This window comes from Mirounga angustirostris, unplaced genomic scaffold (assembly GCF_029215605.1).
Source record: "Mirounga angustirostris isolate CCGP_5_RB_7025 unplaced genomic scaffold, mMirAng1.0.hap1 SCAF_3, whole genome shotgun sequence".
In the NCBI taxonomy this organism is placed as follows: Eukaryota; Metazoa; Chordata; class Mammalia; order Carnivora; family Phocidae; genus Mirounga; species Mirounga angustirostris.
In genome coordinates, this window is record NW_026991711.1 from 190,628,313 (window position 1) to 190,647,496 (window position 19,184).

General features: G+C 49.6%; 1 protein-coding gene across 19 annotated transcripts in view; it reads left to right on the plus strand.

The window, feature by feature from the left end:
* Positions 1-19,184, plus strand: part of AGAP1 (ArfGAP with GTPase domain, ankyrin repeat and PH domain 1) — a 517,580-nt gene that overhangs the window by 393,114 nt on the left and 105,282 nt on the right. For 14 of the 19 annotated variants that reach the window (XM_045867676.3, XM_045867677.3, XM_045867678.3 and 11 more), the window contains one exon: positions 533-694. The exons of 2 other annotated variants lie outside the window; for them this stretch is intronic. In XM_045867676.3, coding sequence (XP_045723632.1) covers positions 533-694 — 162 coding nt within the window. Of the gene's footprint in view, positions 1-532; positions 695-793; positions 982-6,305; positions 10,218-19,184 lie in introns of those variants that run through there. 3 more of the 19 variants (XM_064587290.1, XM_054505939.2, XM_064587291.1) reach the window with 3 other exon arrangements.

Below are 19,184 nucleotides of genomic sequence, written 5' to 3' on the forward strand. Positions count from 1 at the left end.
AGAGACACGGCGGGCCATGTTCCACTCGTCATAAACTGGTGCCGCGGTCGTATGTGACGCTGAGGGTGGAAGTGAGCGAACCAGGACGCCCGCTCTCTTGTGCGCACCCGCAGAAGCGGAGCGGCCGCCAGACGCCTTCATATGCGTCCTCAGCCTCTTGGTTTCACTCCTAATGTATCAGGGTAACTGTGGGAAGAGAAAAATAAACTAGTAAAAGGCATGGACTCCTCACTTTGCTTTTCTAGAGCACCGATCATGCGAAGTAGAGAATTTTAAATGCTCCACAGCCTACAGATGATCCAAAAATAAAGTCTTTTTTTTTTTTTTAATGGCAGGTGGTACGTTAGAGGAAACGGCCCCGTGCACTTTTAATACTGGATGCTCTGGGGCCTCCAATCCAGTGATCTCAGCTTAATATAGTACTTGTGGGGCCTGGTAGCATATTGGAGGAGCATTGCTTTCGTATTTCTGCAAAGTCGACTTTGTAAGTGTTAACGTTTGCGTTCTTTTGCCTTTTCCGGTCCCATGGCAGACACGGGGCTGGGCGACTCCGTGTGCTCCAGCCCAAGTATCTCCAGCACCACCAGCCCCAAGCTCGACCCGCCCCCCTCCCCTCACGCCAACAGAAAGAAGCACCGAAGGAAGAAAAGTACCAGCAACTTCAAGGCCGACGGGCTCTCCGGCACCGCTGAAGGTAAGGTTTCCCTGGGGAGTTCAGGGTGAGAGTCTGAGTCCTGTGTTTCAACCTGGGGAACTCCCTTACCCTTCGGACCACACATGCACCACAATGCAGGTCACCGCATGTGCTTTCTGTGTACAAGGCGACACTAGAGGGGCCTTGGAGCTGCTCATCACTGACTGATTCTCAAGATCATTCCACCAGATCAGCTCTCTTCCCTTCTGGCAGTCGTCTTCTGGTAGAAGGTGAATCCGGTTTCCCTGTCGCCCGCCTGGGCAGGTTCTGGGTCTTGCCCTCCCTCCGCACCCTGGGTCAACAGTGTCCACTCCAACTGGGGGGGCGCCATAGTATTTAATTCTAAGAAAGACGGTTGCCTCTCCTCCTCGAGGAATCTTTTCTGATATCGGCTGGTCTTAATTCTTACAAGATAGCTACCCCAATCCCGGCTTTCAGCAACACATTATGATAAATGCTCCTTCTGTGAGTGTCTTTCTGCTCTTTTTGTTTTGTGGGCTCTATTAATATTCCAGTTGTCACAGTTTGTCACAGTTTGTCTTGGTCCTCCTTTGACTTCTTGAGCCCTTAGTTTTTATTCTCGGTGATGGCCAGATGTGGTCTTTCTGAAGTCGCTCCTTCAGATGGATTTACATTTTTTTATTTCACAGATGCAAAGTGGAGGTGCGTGCGCGCACGCACACACACATACCCACACATTGAGAGGTGAAATTAATGCAGTTGTAATAAACAAGCTAAAGAAAATAAGTCAAAGGAAAATAAAAATTTCGCAGCATCGTTGTTCAACATTAATTGTTATTTGTGACACCATCAATAGTAAAAGAGTCTGTTTTCAACACATGTTCCACACACGCGCCAGAAATACTTTTATAACTTACACCCTTTCTCTTTCTCTGTTTCTGCCATGCTTTTCCTGAATCCTATACTTGGTTGTTCAGAACTACAGTTTGCAGTGTTGGAGAGAGTGGCTTCTTCCCTCCTAGTATCCAGCCGTGAGCCTGTAAGCCCACAATGCATACATTAGCAAGGAAGGAACAGGGCTGATGGTGGGCCATGCACCGGCCGCCACGCCCCCCTGAACGGGAGGTTGGGGAAGAAACCAGGAAGAAGCCTGGCGCCTCACCAGGGTGGGTGACATGCGCCACACGTACCCCAGGGGAGAGGGAGATTTGCTGTAGGGAAAGGCGTCCTGTCCGTGTCACAGATAAACATCTTACTGGGTATGTCGTGTTTCTGAAACTTTGTTCAGAAGCACCACTTGGTAGAAACTGATTATCGGGTCCACCTGTAAGTACATTACACATATTTTACACTTTCTAATTATATCCTACCCACCTCCTGACAGAGTGAAAACTGTGTGAGTAAGATACAGCCTTCAGGTAAATCAGTGGTTGCATGTTTAATTGAACTACTTCTTCAAACCAGTGTCCCGGTGAGCCAGTGGCGACTTGAACGAGGTTTGAGAGGTGTCCGTGAGCTTGTTGGACACCCGAGAAGCTCCCAGCCCGTTTCCTGAGTTACTGGGACCGTATCCTGTGCTCTGAGCAATAGCGTATAATAAGGCTGAGACAGATCCTCCAGGCAAAAACAACCTTGGACCCTTTCATTAAAAGGCCTTAGTGCGCGGTGGTGACACAGACAGAAAGACAGACTCCCAGGCACCATAGAAACACCCAAATTAGAAATCGCCACAGTACCTCAAGCATGGATGATGAGTAATGGTTGACGTGTGTTCAGAAATTCAACACCAGTGATCAGAAGGGAAGCTGCCCCTCACTTCCTAGTTAACGGATTATTGTGTCTGTAATACCAACGGCCATGACATCTTTCCAGTTCGAAATAAGGTAACAGATTCTCTATAAAAAGAAAATGATTCATTTTTCCCTAGGAAAGGTTACATACAAAACAGTAAATGAGTCATTTTTGTGAAGCGCACTATAGTTCATTATTTCTAAGGCACTCATTTTTTTTTTTTTCATATTTTAACATCTCTGAAGCCGTAAGGCAACCTACAATTGAGGTCATTTTAGATTTAGTGATACACAATATTTTGTAATAGTCTTAACGGCTGTTAGCTTCTTTACGTAAATGGCGTAAACCATCTAAATTTAAACATCTGTTCTTGAAATTAAAGCTAGTTGTGTATGTTTTATTTTTAGAGGATATTGTTTAATTTTAATTATAAGAAAATATTTCTGTTTTACTTTCCTGCAAGGCACTATGACTGGTTGCTTCCACTATATTCTGTGTTAGACTGACCTCATTGTGAAAAATGGGAATTGTAGATATAAAAAGTTCTCTAGAAGATGTTTGAAAAGTAGTTGAGTTATATGGTTTTTGACATAACCCATTGGAACAAATGACAAATTCAGACTTCTTCAGAGTTTAAGAAAGATAAAGTATCACTGAAAGTTAGCTACTTCAGTCAGGGTCCTGGGGGAAAACATGGCACCCTCAAGCTGGGTCATCGAGGGAAATTTACCATGGGACTGTCTACAGAGGTGTGGGAAGAGCTATGGGGTGGTGCAGAATCCCAGGAGTGTAATGGGCAGCAGAGGGGCCAGTTATCAGGACCCAGAGAGAGAGCTGTTTGGGCAAGGCCTCCAGTCAGGAGCTATGGCCTTCAGCAGAGGGACTTATCTAGCCTATGGTAACCCAGAGGGTGAGGGACCCGGGGGACCGCCCAAACTTCATTCCCCTCCCTGCCTCTGATCTCCTGCCTGCCCCCCTCTTTGACTAAACCCAAGCAGAAGCCAAAGGGCGCCAGCCACATGGGTCTGCCTCTAAGGCAGAGACAGAGAGAAGGTAGAGATGAAGCAACAGAAGCAAGGTGGTGCTCATGCCTTTGACAGTGCCTCTGAGAAATCCCTGGGGAAGTCTGTGCCCTGACCTCGGTAAGTGCAGTAGACCAGAAGCCTCTCGAGAGGGCGGGGCTGTATGCTATCCACCGTTGTCTCCTGGGGGCCTGGCCTGAGCCCAGCTGAGGGGGTGGTCAGAGCTTCCTGAATGCCCCTCTGTACCATTCCCCAGCCGAGCCCACCACACAGGAGCCCTAGACGCTCAGCCAAGTGCAAAGATTCTGTTGCCAGCTATTTCTTACCTTGGCCGCATGCTTGTCCAGAAAGTACGAGCGAACAGGATAATATCGTCAGTGTCTGTGCTGCCTCAGAAGCCAGAAACGCTCTGTCCACATGGGGGCTCTTGGTGCACCTGATGGAAATAAGGCCACCCTGTCCAGCCAGTCTCTCGCGGTACCAGCATTCATGATCGTTGCCCTAGTTCTCTTACTCTGAAAAACGATTAAACTCTACACCCGATGGCAGAAGATGCTATAACCTGAGTTGAACAGTCATTTGCTTATATGTATAACTTAAAATGAATGGAGTGAATCTAGTAAATTATAGAAGCAGAAACTGTGATCTTTATAAATATAAACATAAAAGAACTCCTTATCTTCATAACTATTTTGGGTTCTAACGTCATAACTTGATTAGGAATGTATGTATATGTGTGAGCGCTGGAGAATTTGTTTGGATATTCAAGCCAGTCACTGGGCTTATCTAAAACGATTAGTATCATTTAAAGAGTCAAAAATGAGGGGCGCCTGGATGGCTCAGTCAGTTAAGCAGCCCACTCTTGATTTTAGCCCAGGTCATGATCTCAGGGTCCTGGGATTGAGCCCCAAGTTGGCTCCACGCTCAGTGGGAAGTCTGCTTCAGGATTCTCTCTCTCCCTCCACCCCTCTCTCTGCTCACATGCATTCTCTCTTTCTCTAAAATAAATGAAAGGACCTTTAGGGAAAAAAAAAGTCAGAAATTAAAAATAACCCAGCCCCTCCTTGTGCCGTGGAGGAAGTGTGGGGTACAAGCTGGGGCAGTGAACTCTGACTTTGTGAGAGGGACCTCATACGTCATCGAAAGCAGAGTGCCCCAGAAAGGTGATGGATGCCTCCTTGTGCTCCCAGGGCTGATATCTGAGGCTAACTTTAGGCAGGAATAGGACACTTTCTCAGTAAGTTTAACTTTGAGAAGAACGAGCCTCATAGAAGCCAACATCCTCTGGCTGTACCATAAAAAAGGTGCAGGTGGTCGTTACGTTTAAAAAATAAATAAAAATTCACGTATCCCATTTCTACCTGTACTCCTATTTAATAGACCTTTCAGAACATTGGATATTAAAATATTGGTGATTTGATTTTTTTTTTAAACTTTATTTTTTTTTAAAGATTTTATTTATTTGACAGAGAGAGACACAGCGAGAGAGGGAACGCAAGCAGGGGGAAGTGGGAGAGGGAGAAGCAGGCTTCCCATGGAGCAGGGAGCCCGATGCGGGGCTTGATCCGATGACCCTGGGATCATGACCTGAGCCGAAGGCAGACGCTTAACGACTGAGCCACCCAGGCGCCCCGGTGATTTGATTTTAAACTGGGTTTGATTTGCTCAGAGTTAATTACATTGTATGTTCACATCTGGGCTCTGTACTCCACGATGATGACAGACCAATGAAGGTGAATTTGGATGTGGGCAAGACGCACGGATGTGGGGACTGAAGCCCATGATGTGGAGGGAATCTTTGCAGTATCTAGAAGAGCTGTAGGGAAGGACAGGAGCCTGGGGGCACGTGAACTCACATCCTGGGTGGCCCAGGTGGGCTTCTTTGGGACCGGTGGATGGACGCTTCAAGGAGATGGATTTGGGTTCAGATATGAGAAGGCAGACTTTGTAAGAAGCAGGGCACCTTGTCCCCTGTGGTGGCCACAGCACTGGCTGGAGGGGAGTTCAACCCTGGAAAGGCGCTAGCACCCAGGGCCCTGGATTTGTCACCAGAACCAAGTTGAAGGGCATGTGCCCAGAGACCCCTGGGCAGTAGAAAGGATACAGATCTTTAATGACTTGCTGTGTTTTGGCATTGTCTCTGAATCTCGATGCTCTCTGGGCATCTTCTTATCCAGGTCCAGTAGTGAGCTTACCGTTGCAGAAATGAAACAGAGTCCTGCATTCTCTGTGGCCCCAAACCTGGTGGTTCTCGTTAGTTTTATAACATTCATGCAAGTTTGCATCAAGTGTTAATTTCCCTGTTCCCCCAGTGAAAAGGTGGAAGTAGAGAGAGGTTAAGTGGCTTTCTTGTCCAGGGTCAGGTTGCTGGTAGGTGACAGAACTTTCTCTTGATTCTCTGCCTCAAACTCTTTCCACCAGGCAAAAAGCAAGTCTTTGAGGTATGTGGAGCGGCTTTTGAATCTAGGAGTGGGGCAGACAGAGTAGCTTCCTTGATATTTCTCGGATTCCATGTAAAGATACTGACTTTTATATGAATCATAACATCTAGAAGTTGTGTAGCAAAGATCTTTCTTTAAAAATGCAGAGCCAGTCGGGATTTACCCAATCTTATTATATAAGAGGATATACAGAAATCCTGTTGTGTTACCCGCCTCCCCTTGGGTTCACAGTGCTTTGTTCCAAAGGTCTCAGAAGGGAATTTATTTTATCCTTCTCATCCTGATCCCTTGGTTGTTCATTCTGGGTCTTTATAGAACCGTTGTATGGTTGATCCTGGATGGATACTGAAATATTATCCTGTGGAGGAAAAGTCACAAATGGCCTCTCTCTGTTAGGATTAAAAAGAAGAAAAAAGAAAAGAATTGCCCATCCCAGCTGCACTCAGTAGGCAATCAGAGGCAAGGCCTGAGCCTGAAATTTGTTTACGAATTTCATTAAGTCCAAGTTGCAAAGGTCAGCCCGGATGGAGTTTTCCTTCCTTCCTGCACCGAAGAACCTGACATGGCGAAGCATTTTATCCTCTCGTCAAGTATCAAGCATCCAGCACATAGGAAGCACTGTGTGTTTGGCTCCGTGGGAGACACGAGAAGTAAGACTCAGCTCCTCTCTTAGGGCCTTAACCTGGAACTAAGACATACACAAGAGACCACCTACCTTTTCAGCCCATGTTTAAATGAGGCGTGCGGGGGGTAGTTGTGAACAGGACGGAAGAGCGTTGAGTTACGAAAGGGGACGGGAACATGCCACAGAGCTTCATTTTATCTTCTGCAGACTGAGTACATACGGTTATTTAATAAAACGCTGCAGAAGGCATCGCGTTTTCATTATACGTCCTCCGTTTACAACTTGAAACACCAGCAGTGGTGCTTAATTTGGCGCAAAACGGAGTTCCGTCTTCACCTTCACTTAGCTTCTGCTAAGGAAACAGCTGTTGCTGTGCCTGATCAGTTAGTTCACCTTTTAGCTCCGGAAAACAGTGTTTTACTCGTGTGGCAGGGTTTTGGAAGGCAGTCTGGAGAGGAAAGACCATGGACGCGCATCATCCGGTCTTGTTCCTGCGCGCTTAGGGTTACAAGAAGGCAAGACCCGAGGGCACTGAAGCTCCGTTCATCGGTGACCATTGGGTTGTGTTGACTCTCGTGCAGTTTGGGGCATCGCTGGGTCATATGGGGATTTTGCACATGATGATTCAGTGGTAGAGAGGGCCGTTTGTTACAGAAGCGTTACATCACCGTGATGCTCTTGTCCTTCCTCCTTGGCCTCAGCTGGCACGCCAGGTCCTCCATGTTGCCCATGATGGTGCACGCAGCCAGCCTGGGGTCAGGGCCAAGGAACTGCCTTCACGGTTGGCTCCTGTCTGTGCAGTTTTCTCATTTGATTTCGTATTATTTGGAGGTGGCCGGGGGGGGCGGTGTGAAACCCATGTAGGCAACGCTAGCACACATCACCTTGGATTCCCTCCTTTTAATTTTCGAGAACCTTCCAGCAGCACCCCTCGCGTCTGCTCCTTGTTCTAATTTTGGCAGCTGCCTTGAGTCAAAAGAGAGGGAACGAGAAGCCTCCATAATCGACTCCACAGAAACTCCATGATCACCAGCCATGTTTTAGAACAGTAAGGACTTCATAATTGAACTCCCTCATTATTAAACTAGTTAGTGCATCTGAATTGCTGAGTCGAGCAATTAATCAGCATGAATGTGAAAAACCAGGAATTTGAACTTCTTCCTCGAAGATATTCCTCGAGTACAGCCGCTCGGAGAAGGGAGCCAGGGTGGCTGGGTTTCTTCGCCCTTGAGCTGAAAGTCAGAGGAGGCACCACATTTTCGGAGGGACCTGCTACTCCCCACAAACCAGGTCGTTTTTCCAAAGCGAGCTCTCAGTTTGTAACCCCAGCTCCCCCGAGAACGGACTTGCTGGATTTGAGTAGCTCCGGGTTTACTCTAGACGTCGACAGGATAGATGGCGCACCGTGGACTCCAAAGCCATCCTGCAGGGTCCCGTCCTCCCGACACACACGAGCTGGAGGCGCCCGCGGCTCCTTTGTGGAAGTCGGCGGGTCGGACATAAACAAAGCTGAGTCGGCCACAGCAGGAAGACCCAGAACAGAGGATCCCCATCACGATGAGCTGACGACAACAGAAGTGGGTTTGATACTATTTTTTTTCAAGTACACACAAACTAAAGAGTTAGACTGAGTTCCCTGGAAGTGCATCGGTCACCTGCTGGCTGTGACGGAGGCGACCCCTGCCTTCAGGATGCCCGCTGTCAGGTGGAGCGCGCCCGTCCGTAAACAGGCCGCGTCCACCGAGCAGCCTGTGCAGGGACCCCAAGGCACCCCGGCACCTTGGGGTCCCCGCGGGAGGCTCTGCAGAGGAGGCGAGCCATTTGTAGAGGAGGAGATCTCTGCTGCTCCAGGAAAGGAGGGGGAGTACAGAAAGGGAATGGGGATAAATGGGGGTCCCAGGGTCTCCTGCCGTCCACGAGCAGGGATGGGCTCACCTGTGAAAAATGCAGACTCCTTTCAAGGTGCCTGTCCCAGAGGACAGGGATGTGACAGACCTCAATGGCTCTTCTTTTCCCTCGACTTAGGGGTGCTGTTCTGCAGTGGGGCTCAGTCGGCATGAGCTGCCCATGGTCTCCAGGGTCCAGGGGCAGACCGCGAGACAGCACGTTTCCTTCTGGGCGCCCTGGGAATGGAATGCTGCCTGTCTGGGACACCGAGTCACCTGCAGGTTATCCCTCAGAGTCCTTTTCTTGACGTTCTCAGAACGTCAGAGCTGTCAGGACCTTTGGTTATCGCTTATCTCTGCGACGACACGGAGACCCCGCTGTGCTCTGCTTGACCGGGGCCCCCGAGCCAGGAGGGGCAGGGCCAGCGCGGTTCCAGCAGGGCCTTCCTGGCCATTCTGGTTGCGTGGGCACTTTTTATACTTCTGCTTTGCTACATGTATCTTGTCGCAAAAGTACCGGAGGCAAACTGACACTGTAATGCTCAGAAGGAAGATGTGATGATGTGTCTGAGTCAGCGTCGGCCTGCTGGGGGCCTCAGACACTTCTGTCCGGGGGACCCCAGGACGGACTGGCCTTTGGGAGGTTCCAGCTGAGGACGCCGCGTCTTCCCTCGCAGTGCTGGCGGTAATGAGATGCACACGTCGGGGGGGCTTCATTCCTAAGGATGTAAAGCAAAACGGAATAAAGACGGCGACTGAATGCAGAACTAGGTCTATGTAGAAACAACTTGGTTAACGGGAAGAACAAATAAAATCCACATACACCGTGTGTCTCCCTCGGCCGGGGCCGGGACAGACCCACAGATGGGCAGCTTAGATGGTGGAAATTCATTTCTCCCAGTTCCAGGGGCTGCGAGTCCAAGAGCAGGGCGAGGCCCGTCTGGTTCTCGGCGAGCACCTGGTTCCCAGCTTGCAGAGGCCACCCTCCCACTGTGTGCTCATGGCCCTTCCTCCACGTGCACACTCGCTCTTCCTCTTCTTGTGAGGCCACTAAGTGCGTCCCGAGGGCCCAGCCCTCTCCACACCAACCCTGGTCACCTCCCGCCATCTCCATCTCCAGCACCGCAGGCTTCAACAGATGAATTTTGGAAGGACATAAACATTCAGGCCACACAACCTTGTGACTTCTGTTCCTGTCCGTGGGCTGGGATGTGCCCTCTTGTGCCGCTGGAGGAAGATACTCCAGGGACTCGACTGCGCAGCGCACACCTTCCTCCCCACGCCCTGGGTGCCTCGTTAGGATACGTCATCAAGTGTGAGGGAGGGAAGCCAGGACTGATTGAGCGCCCGCTCTTGAACGTGTGACTCATCGCAGCCTCCAGACACCCCGGTGGTGTCGGCAGGTGGCATGGTTGTCTCCGTTTTTGCAGGGGAAGGACAGGGTTCAGTGAAGTCCTGCAGGTGATGTGAATTCGGGGTCTGCCTCCAGCCTCGAGGGCTCATGCTGGCCACCTGGCAAGGACTGCAGGGGCTTGGGCATGAGGAGGAGTGCTGGGCAGGGCCACGCCTGCCATGCCCCACCATGGCCTGTAAGAACCCAGAAGCAGCAAGGCGCCTGGTGGCTCAGTTGGTTAAGCCTCTGATTCTTGGTTTCAGCTCAGGTCGAGATCCGGGGTCCTGGGATCCAGCCCAGCTTCAGGCTCCCTGCTTGGTGGGGGGTCTGCTCCCCCCCCCACCGCTCCCCCCACTCGTGCATATATGCTCTCTAAAATAAAAAATAAATCTTTAAAAAAGGAATTTGGAAGCAGCAATCCCTTTGCCACTTCTGACCTCAGCCTCTTTCCTCAGGACCCCGGTGGTGGCACAGCTTCTTGGCAGTCTCTCTCCCGTGTATGCACACACACTCGGGTACATTCCAGGGAAATTCGGGAGTCAGTGCTTCAGCCCCTCTGCAGGCAGTTGGAACATGCAGGACTGGAGGACAGGCTGTCTCCTGTCTGTGACAAGGGGACATCAGTCTTGCAATTTTTTAAAACTTAGGGATGTTTAACTCCCTATCACGGATGCAACGAATCCATGTTTTTATGTTCGTTCTGAGGATGATACCCTTTTTAGGGGGGATGAGGGGAGTGACGCAGTTTGAAGGTGGAGGGTAGAGGGAAGCCGTGGACGAAGCCCCCCACCATTTGCTTGAACCCCCCCTCCCGCTGGATTCAAGGATTAATCGAATGTGTGCCTCACGTGCTTGCGGGGTCTGATCGTGGCGTGCTCCCATGTGGGCGCAACATGTTAGTGGGGCTCCGGAGCAGGTGTGGTCTGAGGTAAACTGTTTGCTTAGTGATCTTCACTAATGCCCTCATGCTTTCAAGTGTGTCCCTTCCCGCCAGAGCTGTGCGGTAGGCGCCAGGCCCGAGCCCGGGTGTCATCACTGATGAAAGAGGGAGGCCCCTGAGCCCCACAGCAGGCATTGCCTTGCACACACACACAACTTACCAAGGGCTTCTTTTGTACTCGGGACATGGAGAAAATTGGCCATTTGTCTGTGGGGTAATGGGCTCGGCTGCAATATGAAAATCTCTCAAATGGTTAAATCCAATGACATTGTATCCGAGTTCATGAAGAGCGACAACTGCACACAGTTTAATTCTATTTAATTTTTTTAAGGGGGAAAAAGCAGAAGGGAAAATGTTTTAGTTTCTCTTAAGCTGATTTCTCTCTGCTTTTTCTTTAAAAGTGCCTTTCTAGTTGCCACACAGTGATGTGATCATTATCTGCCACCTCGTCGCCTTGCTGCCTCTGCATGCAGTAAAATACAAAAAAAAAAGAGAGAGAGAGAGAGACCAGGGGAGCTTGTGAAGTATGACTTCCTATCCCAAGACTCATTGCCTGCGATTCGTAGCGCTTGACAGTAATGATCTTATTACAGTACTCTGGACCTTGAAGAGATTTCATGAGGAGAGAGAAAGGACAAGCCTCCATGTAATCAAGTGGTGCTGAATATTCCACGCGTTTTTGATCACACACTGATTGGGCACAGTTTTAGCCCATCTTCTAGTCAATTATGCATGGCCCCTGTGCTCTCGGATAGTCAGAAACATTGATGGCTGTTGTCTGGGTTTTGGCAGGCAGCCAGGGGTTTGAAGTGCCTTGCACACCATCATCCCAGGATAAGTGCTTTTTAGTTGGAATTGATTACCTTTCTTTGGGTTTTGCTTAATAGCAAAACTGCATTTGGAGAGGGCTTCAGGTGAAAAATGGACGGATTAGCCATTTAGAGCATCTGAACTCCCAGTCAATCCATAGGCTTCCCTTGTTTCTTGTCTAATTTCTGTTTAATGATACGACGTTTGATCATAGTTAAGATAGTCCACGTCCTCTGCCGCCAAGCACACATGTTGAGCGTGGAGGGCGGGTTGGAGCGTGTGGCCACCGCGTGCGAGTTCCCAGGACAGTCCGGGTGCGGCTCCAGGCTCCAAGGGGTCTCCGTCAGTGAGCGTCCGTCCTGGCCTGAAGGCATAAATTACTAGAGAGCTTTGTGTCTGCAGGAAAATAGGTGGCAGATTTGTCTTACAGTTGACTGGCTCATCGCAGGTAATTGTGGGGCACGCGTGGCCACGGCCGGGCTGGGTGTGTTCTGCTCCCTGATGCCCAAGAGGGCTATTAGCTCGGGGTTTATGCAGTTGTGTACTTCCCGTTATCGATCTCGAAGCCTAGTGATATTTGAAAGGATGGGATTTTTCCTGCCAGAATGATCACTTGATATTGGCCATTATGAAGTTAACACAGTTAAGCAAATGATAATATGCCTAAGAGAACACGGTTATGAACCAGGATTTTTGCTTCCCTGTGTTACCCTCTGAATTCAGGTTCTTGGCATGTAGATGGTCTCAGAATCATCAGATAGGAACACCTCAAAGTTCTTTTTGACATGTTGTGTACAAGACTGAGGAGTTGGACATGCCAAGGTGGGGCGTCAGTAGATGTTTCTAGAAATCTGTCCTGAGTCCGCCTCCAGCCATTGAGGTGACAGACACTGGAAATGGGAACTGTGCCATTTTGCCATGGGATACCTCAGTAACCTGACTTTACTCTTCTTAATTGAGTAAATAGGTAGCTTTGTTCTTTTACTTGGTTTTCATTTAGAGCTTGCTTGCTTTCTGCAGGTGGGAATAATTTTCCTCTTCAGTGGCTCTCTGCAGAAGCCATGAGTCTCTGTAGGCAAGGTTACTAAACAGCCCTAGGAGAACTTACCAGAATCCCTAACTCCATGTTCTGTGTGCACGTGCGCACATGCACACAGAGGGGTTTTTCCTTTCTCAGTTTGGTGAAAATAACATATTTTCTCTCAACGTAGATTGAGTGATGATTCTTGAAAAGAGAAAACCACAAAGCAGAAAATCAAAGTTGACCATCAATTACAGCCAGAATTGCAGCCGAGTGTTGCCCCGTGCATGGTGTGGGCAATTCAGCCTGTTTGCAGCCTGTCAGCCCCCGTGGGGACGAGTGCATCTCAGTCACATCCTCACTCCAAACCTTGGCTTATCTAGGACTTTTCCTAAGGCATAAATGCATATAAAATAAAGGATTTTATAACAGGCTATCAAAGGATATTCCTTGATTTTAATAAGTTACTATTCAAGCCGTGAAAGACTTTTGTCATCTTACCCATGGCTACGTTTCAACAGGTGAGAAAAAAGTATTTTTACAACAACTGGAAAATATAAAATCCACAGCTAGCAAATAATGCAAGTTTTAAAGGCCATAACTTTAGAAGAGCGTGGCATACAGTATGATCTCCTTTCAACCCGGTAATTTTACCTGAACAGGTGAACCTAGTGTTCACATTTAAAGAGAAAGACTGGTACAGTTTCATCTGTGGGTGCAGAATAGCTCTTATAATTAACGTGTAATTTACCCTGAACAGGCCAATCAATTGGTGTAAACAATTTAAGACCAATTGCTTTCTTGAATTCCTCCCCGCCCTCTCCGTAAACATTGGTTCCTCACACGGTTGGGAGAACAGTGTCTTAAAGCTAGGACGCAAGAGGGAGGGAGGGAAGGATTCACCTTGTGGTTGGTGGTTTGGGACCATTTTCTTGAACAGCTCCTAACAGTGAATGTAACCCATATTATCATTGGCTCTCGGGAGTGCTAAGGACAGGGATTGGAGGCACCCGCCCCCCCCCCAGTCCTGCCAGCAGGGGTGGGAAGGGACATAGACGTGGTTTGGCCGTTTTGTTCTGAGCAGCATAGAAACGCCCCCACCGTGAGCACTCACGGAGGGCAGGCAACGAAGCCGGCCCTCGGCCACCGTCTCCTCCAAACTGTGCATGGTCCCAAAGTGGTGGTGAAGAGCCGTTGGTCTTCTTAACATTTGAAGATGAACAGGTGGCTGGCGTCAGTAACTTCAATACCTTCTACTTCTTTTTTTTTTTTTTTTTAAGATTTTATTTATTTATTTGACAGAGATAGCGAGAGCAGGAACACAAGCAGGGGGAGTGGGAGAGGGAGAAACAGGCCTCCCGCTGAGCAGGGAGCCCAATGCGGGGCTCGATCCCAGGACCCTGAGATCATGACCTGAGCTGAAGGCAGACGCTTAACGACTGAGCCACCCAGGCGCCCAATACCTTCCCCTTCTGATCACAACTGATCAGATTAGCTCACCCAAGAGGCTTCTTTGTCCCGAGCTCCTTTGCTTGAAGAGCCCTACGACATGCTTTGAAACCATTCATGTATGGGCCCAATCCAGTTCTTGGTGTAACTTTTTTTCCAAACCCCATTGTTTTCCGAACCCCCCCCCCCCCCAGTGTCCAGATCAACGAGTACCTTGTGTGACTGGGATGGAACATTCCATAAGCGCTCGAGGTCTGCGTCTAGGAAGGGTGCCCAGCACTGCAAAGCCATTTGCAGGCGGTCTCCAGGGAAGGAAGCTGGGAGAGGAAGCGTGCCTTGGGGGAGGCTCGGGGCTCCGGGGATGCTGGGGCCGCATGGGGGGGGCGACCTAGGGGCCACAGGGGGGAAGCTGGACCCGCAGCTGAGGTGCTGTCGGGGGACCAGGGCCGGGAGGGACTCCATCTGGGCAGGGCTACTCCGTGGGCGAGTGGCATTAGGCCCCATCCTTCGCTTCCAGCTCCTCTTCCCATTTTCCCTCATTCTTGCTTCTCTTCTTATTTCACTCTTTATCTTTCTTTCTCAAGCTTCCTTTATCTGGGACTTTTCTTGCTTTTTTTCTCATTTTCTCTTTCCCTCTTTTCCCATGTACACCTTAATCGACTTCTTTTTCTCCCTTACTTTCTTACTCTCTTTCCTTGCGTTTTGTTAATTTTTTAACTTTCTGTTTATCATGAGAAAATACATAACATAAAATTTGCCCTCTTTAAGCTTACAGTTCATGGACATCGGTCACATTCACAGTGTTGTCCAACCATCACCACTGCTGATTTCCAAAACTTTTTTGTCGCCCCAAAAGACCCATAGCCAGCCCCCTCCCCCCGCCAGGGGTGACCTCTAGCCTACTCTCCGGCTCTGCGGATCTGCCATGGTGGACATGTTCTATAAATGAGACCATTTAGTGTTTGTCCCTCCTGTGGGCTCCTTGCACTCCGCCTGTCTTCAGGGCTCAGCCATGCACACGTGTCAGTACTCATTTCCTTTTTAAGGCTGATGTGTGCATTTCAGTGTGAGCACAGACCACATTTGGCTTACATGTTCACCTGCTGATGGACACTTGAACTGTTTCCACTGGGCTGCTGTGTAATGTCGCAGTGAACGTTGGCATAAAATATCTGAGTCCCTCTTTCCTTAACATGGCTCTCTGCCTTTCCTTTTTTTCCTCATCTGTACTTTGGACTTGAAGGACCTCCCACAGTTGAGTGAATCAACTTTTGTCTCCCTCTTAATCACAAACCTAAATATATGACTTGATTGTGTGTTTGAGTCTTTTCTATTTTCCTTTCTAGAAAGCTCTAAATGTTTTTTAGTTCAAAGCTCCTTGCACTGGTACGCGAGTGTTGATGGACTCCCCACGCCCGCTGCACGGCTGGGTCACACCGCCCAGTGTCCTGCGCCCACGTGGGGGCCCCTCCCGACCACCCGGACTCGAAGCTGCGGGCCGGTGTCCCCAGAGGGTGCGCTCCTGTGTCCACACACCCGGCCGTCCATCCGGGCACAAGCCTGGCTCACGGTCGTCGCTCATTTGCAGAGGCCAGCTTCCTCCCTTGTCTCCGAAACACTGGCATGCCCTCTGTAACTTCCATAGTGGGTGGCCCGGGGGGTCCGTGAAACCTGAAAGACAAGAGATCACCAGTCCTTACTTCTGCCGACTCCTCTTTGGCCAAGATGGGCTTTTCCACTTCCCTTTCGAATTAGTGACCACGGCCGTTCACCTTTGTCTGCGTGCCTCGTTGGGTGTCCCGGCCGCCACCTTCCCTGTCCTCCTCACAGCACTTCCCAGGACTCGAGTTCTGGTCCCTGATAGCCGTCACTTAATTTTCGAGACGACTTGGGGCTGGGCGCTGGCGCCCTCCTAGTTCCTGTGCGTCTTCGCCTGCGCGTCGTCGCAAACTTCAGTCCAGGTTGACCAAGGAATGCGTCTGGCTGCTGTGAGCTCCATGGTTGCATGTTTCTCTCCGTGAAAGCTCAAATATTATCTGTTCTGTGAATCAAAGTTACTATTAGAGTAGAAGCCGCAGTTTTCAGGACAAGTCACAGCCCTTGAAAAGGCCTCATCCCTCCCTCTCCGCTCCGCCCGCCCCTGCTTCTGGCCACCCAGGCCAGCAGGTGCGGTATCGGTCCTCAGAGCTGCCTCTGTGGCTCGGGCATTAGGACGGAGACCCGCTAGGATGGCTCGTCTCTGCTCCACGCTGGCCAGGGCCTCACCTGGACGACTGAGTCCAGAGGCTGGAAACCTCTGGAATGTTTGTCAGTTACTTGTTGGTGCCTGTGAGGACCTCTGTGGGGCTGTCAGCCAAAACACCTGCACGTGACCTCTCCACACGGCCAGGGCTTCCTCCCGGTGCAGTGGCCAAGCACCGTGGGAGAGCCGCATAGCCAGGAGGAAGCCGTGTTTCCGTCTGTGCCCGAGCCTCAGGGGACACGCAGTGTCACTTCTCCCGTAAACTGTCAGCACGGTCACAGAGTCCCGCCTCGGTGCCAGGCAGGGAAATAGACTCTGTCTCCTGCTTGGAGTGTGGCACCGTTCTAGAAGAGCGTGTGAACCTCAAACATCGCTGTTCCCATTAGGGAAGAATTGCCGCGGGTAGTAAATAAATATGTGATATGTCAGGTTGTGATCGATGCAGTGGAACGAGATGACGCGGAGCAGGAGGACTCAGGACCCCAGGGAAGGGCAAGGTTATTTTCTGAGGTGGGCGAAGGGGCCGGGAAGGCTCCCTGAGGAGACCTTGGGGCAGAGATGCAGCGGAGGTGAGGCTGGGAGCAGGTGGTCCTGGGGTCGGCATGTTCCTGGCAGACGGATCATGTTCTCACTGGAGCTACGGGGGCCTCGTTAAACTCAGCACTTGTCCCTAGTCAGTATGCTGACCTCTCTGCATGTTTACGTTCTACTGCATTGCTGACTTTTACTTTCATTTCAGTGTTGTAATTATTCAGTGGCAAAATAACAGGAGAAAGAATTTCATTTTACTTTTAAAGTGTTGTTACACATTTATTTCTCCATTCTTTAATAGAAGAGTCAATATAAAAATATTTCAGTATCTTCTAGCCTCTTCCCCACATACAACTGTATTCCAGTATTACGGGATTTATCCTTTCCAGGTGGCACTAGGCACCAGAACGTGTGCCGTTTTTAAAGGTGATCCAGAGACCCACCAGATACAAAGGATGCTCAAGAAAAATGATCATTTTTCTGCATACCACTTAAACCGCTTAAAATAAAGAAGATGAAATACAGAAAAAGTTTTTTAGTATTTTATTTTGCATAGAATTATTTTCAGAATTGGGAGAATGGCATTAGGAGTTTTCCAACAGCGGGAGAAAGACATGAGCACTTAATAGTGGGTATTCTCCTTTCTAGTGCTCTTAAAACAAAGGCAATCACATAAGGTTATCTTGCTTCATGGGTAATTAAGGCATTTCACTCTGCAATCCCTTATTCTAATGAAGAAGAAATTTCTCTTTTGCTGAATTATTTCTTGTAAGGGCGTTATTTCTACTCATTGCTCCGACTTTGGAAAATGTTCCTTTTACTTGTGATTGTCTCCTTAATGTCTTATTGGATTGTGAGTCAGAGGGAAAAAAAAATGAAGATTCTCCATAGAATCAAACTTTTAAAAAACGCTTAGACTCTCACTGCCCACGAAGGCGAAACAGGCGGCATGGCAGGTATCCAGATTCCTCTCTTCGTCCTCGGGTGCTGGCAACATTCTGCTCACCTGTGGCGTTTGCTTTCTTTGCAAAGGGCGTGGTGAATCCGGACAGGCAGGTGGCCGTGCGTGAAGAGAGGCTAGGATGGTGGAAGTCATGCGACCAGGCAGATAGGAGCCGGTTAGGAATTTGGGCTCAGGAGCCATGCGTGCTGGGTTTGAATCCGGCTCTACCTCTTACTGGCAGGATGGCCTGAGCAGGCTCCTCACCCCTCCCGCCACAGTGCTGTTAGCTGTAAAAGGAGATGACTGCTGGCCACCTGCTGTCAGGAGTCACCGAGCTCCTATGTTCTGGGTACACAGGACAGAACCTGCCCCTCATTCCTTCCTCGGGATTCGGTTCGTACATACCACAGTGTACTCTTGGGAGCCAGACTACTCGCCATGTATTTGGAGATGATGCGGACTCACCCGAGAAAGGCCCAGGGACCCTGTTATGTTCTGACTTAAGAGGTCAGTTGCTAAATTGTGTGTTTTCCAATGTCGTGGGCAGGAACAATCAGCGATTATCCACGAAATAGCATTGACCAAGGTTTTCAAGCTGCTTCTTCAACACCCAGAGCACCTGCCCATGGTGGGCAGTGGCAGAGAGCGGCCTCTCCCACGGCCCTGTGAGGGGGACAGAAACGGTTCCCACATGGAAACCCCACTCCACAGACTCCTCTCAGCCTCTGGGGTTGCTCTCCAGATGACAGCCGTGGGCGCGGCCGCCTCCAGGGAGCCTGTCCAGCCACAGAGGTGAACTGGAGACTCTGCACTGTCGTGACTGCCATTAACGCTGGACACCCCCCCCCCAAAAAAAGAAAACCACAAACACAAAAACAAATTAAAAAAAAAAAAAAAAACTTTGGAAATTCCCTAATTAAAATAGTGGCAAAAGTGCATTAAAGGCAAAGAAAAACAACTGCTGAATGTTCAGGCATGGATTTTTTTTTTTTTAAGATTTTATTTATTTATTTGAGAGAGAGAATGAGAGACAGCACAAGAGGGAAGAGGGTCAGAGGGAGAAGCAGGCTCCCCGCTGAGCAGGGAGCCCGATGCGGGACTCGATCCCGGGACTCCAGGATCATGACCTGAACCGAAGGCAGTCGCTTAACCAACTGAGCCACCCAGGCGCCCCAGGCATGGATTTTTATATGTACAGCCTATCAGTGACTTTAACAGACTCTGCCTTCAAGACTCGAGTGGAGTTGTTTTTCCACAGCATGGGCAGCGCGAGGTCTGGAACCCCCCAGGTCACAGCCGTACAGCTGAAAAGGCTAACCCTTTGCAGGGCGGGCAGGAGAACGCACTGATTTTTCCTCATGTTTCTACACTGCTGGGTCAACAGTTACTTTCCGCCTGGGGCACCTTGTCCTGTGTCTGTGACCCATTTGTTGGA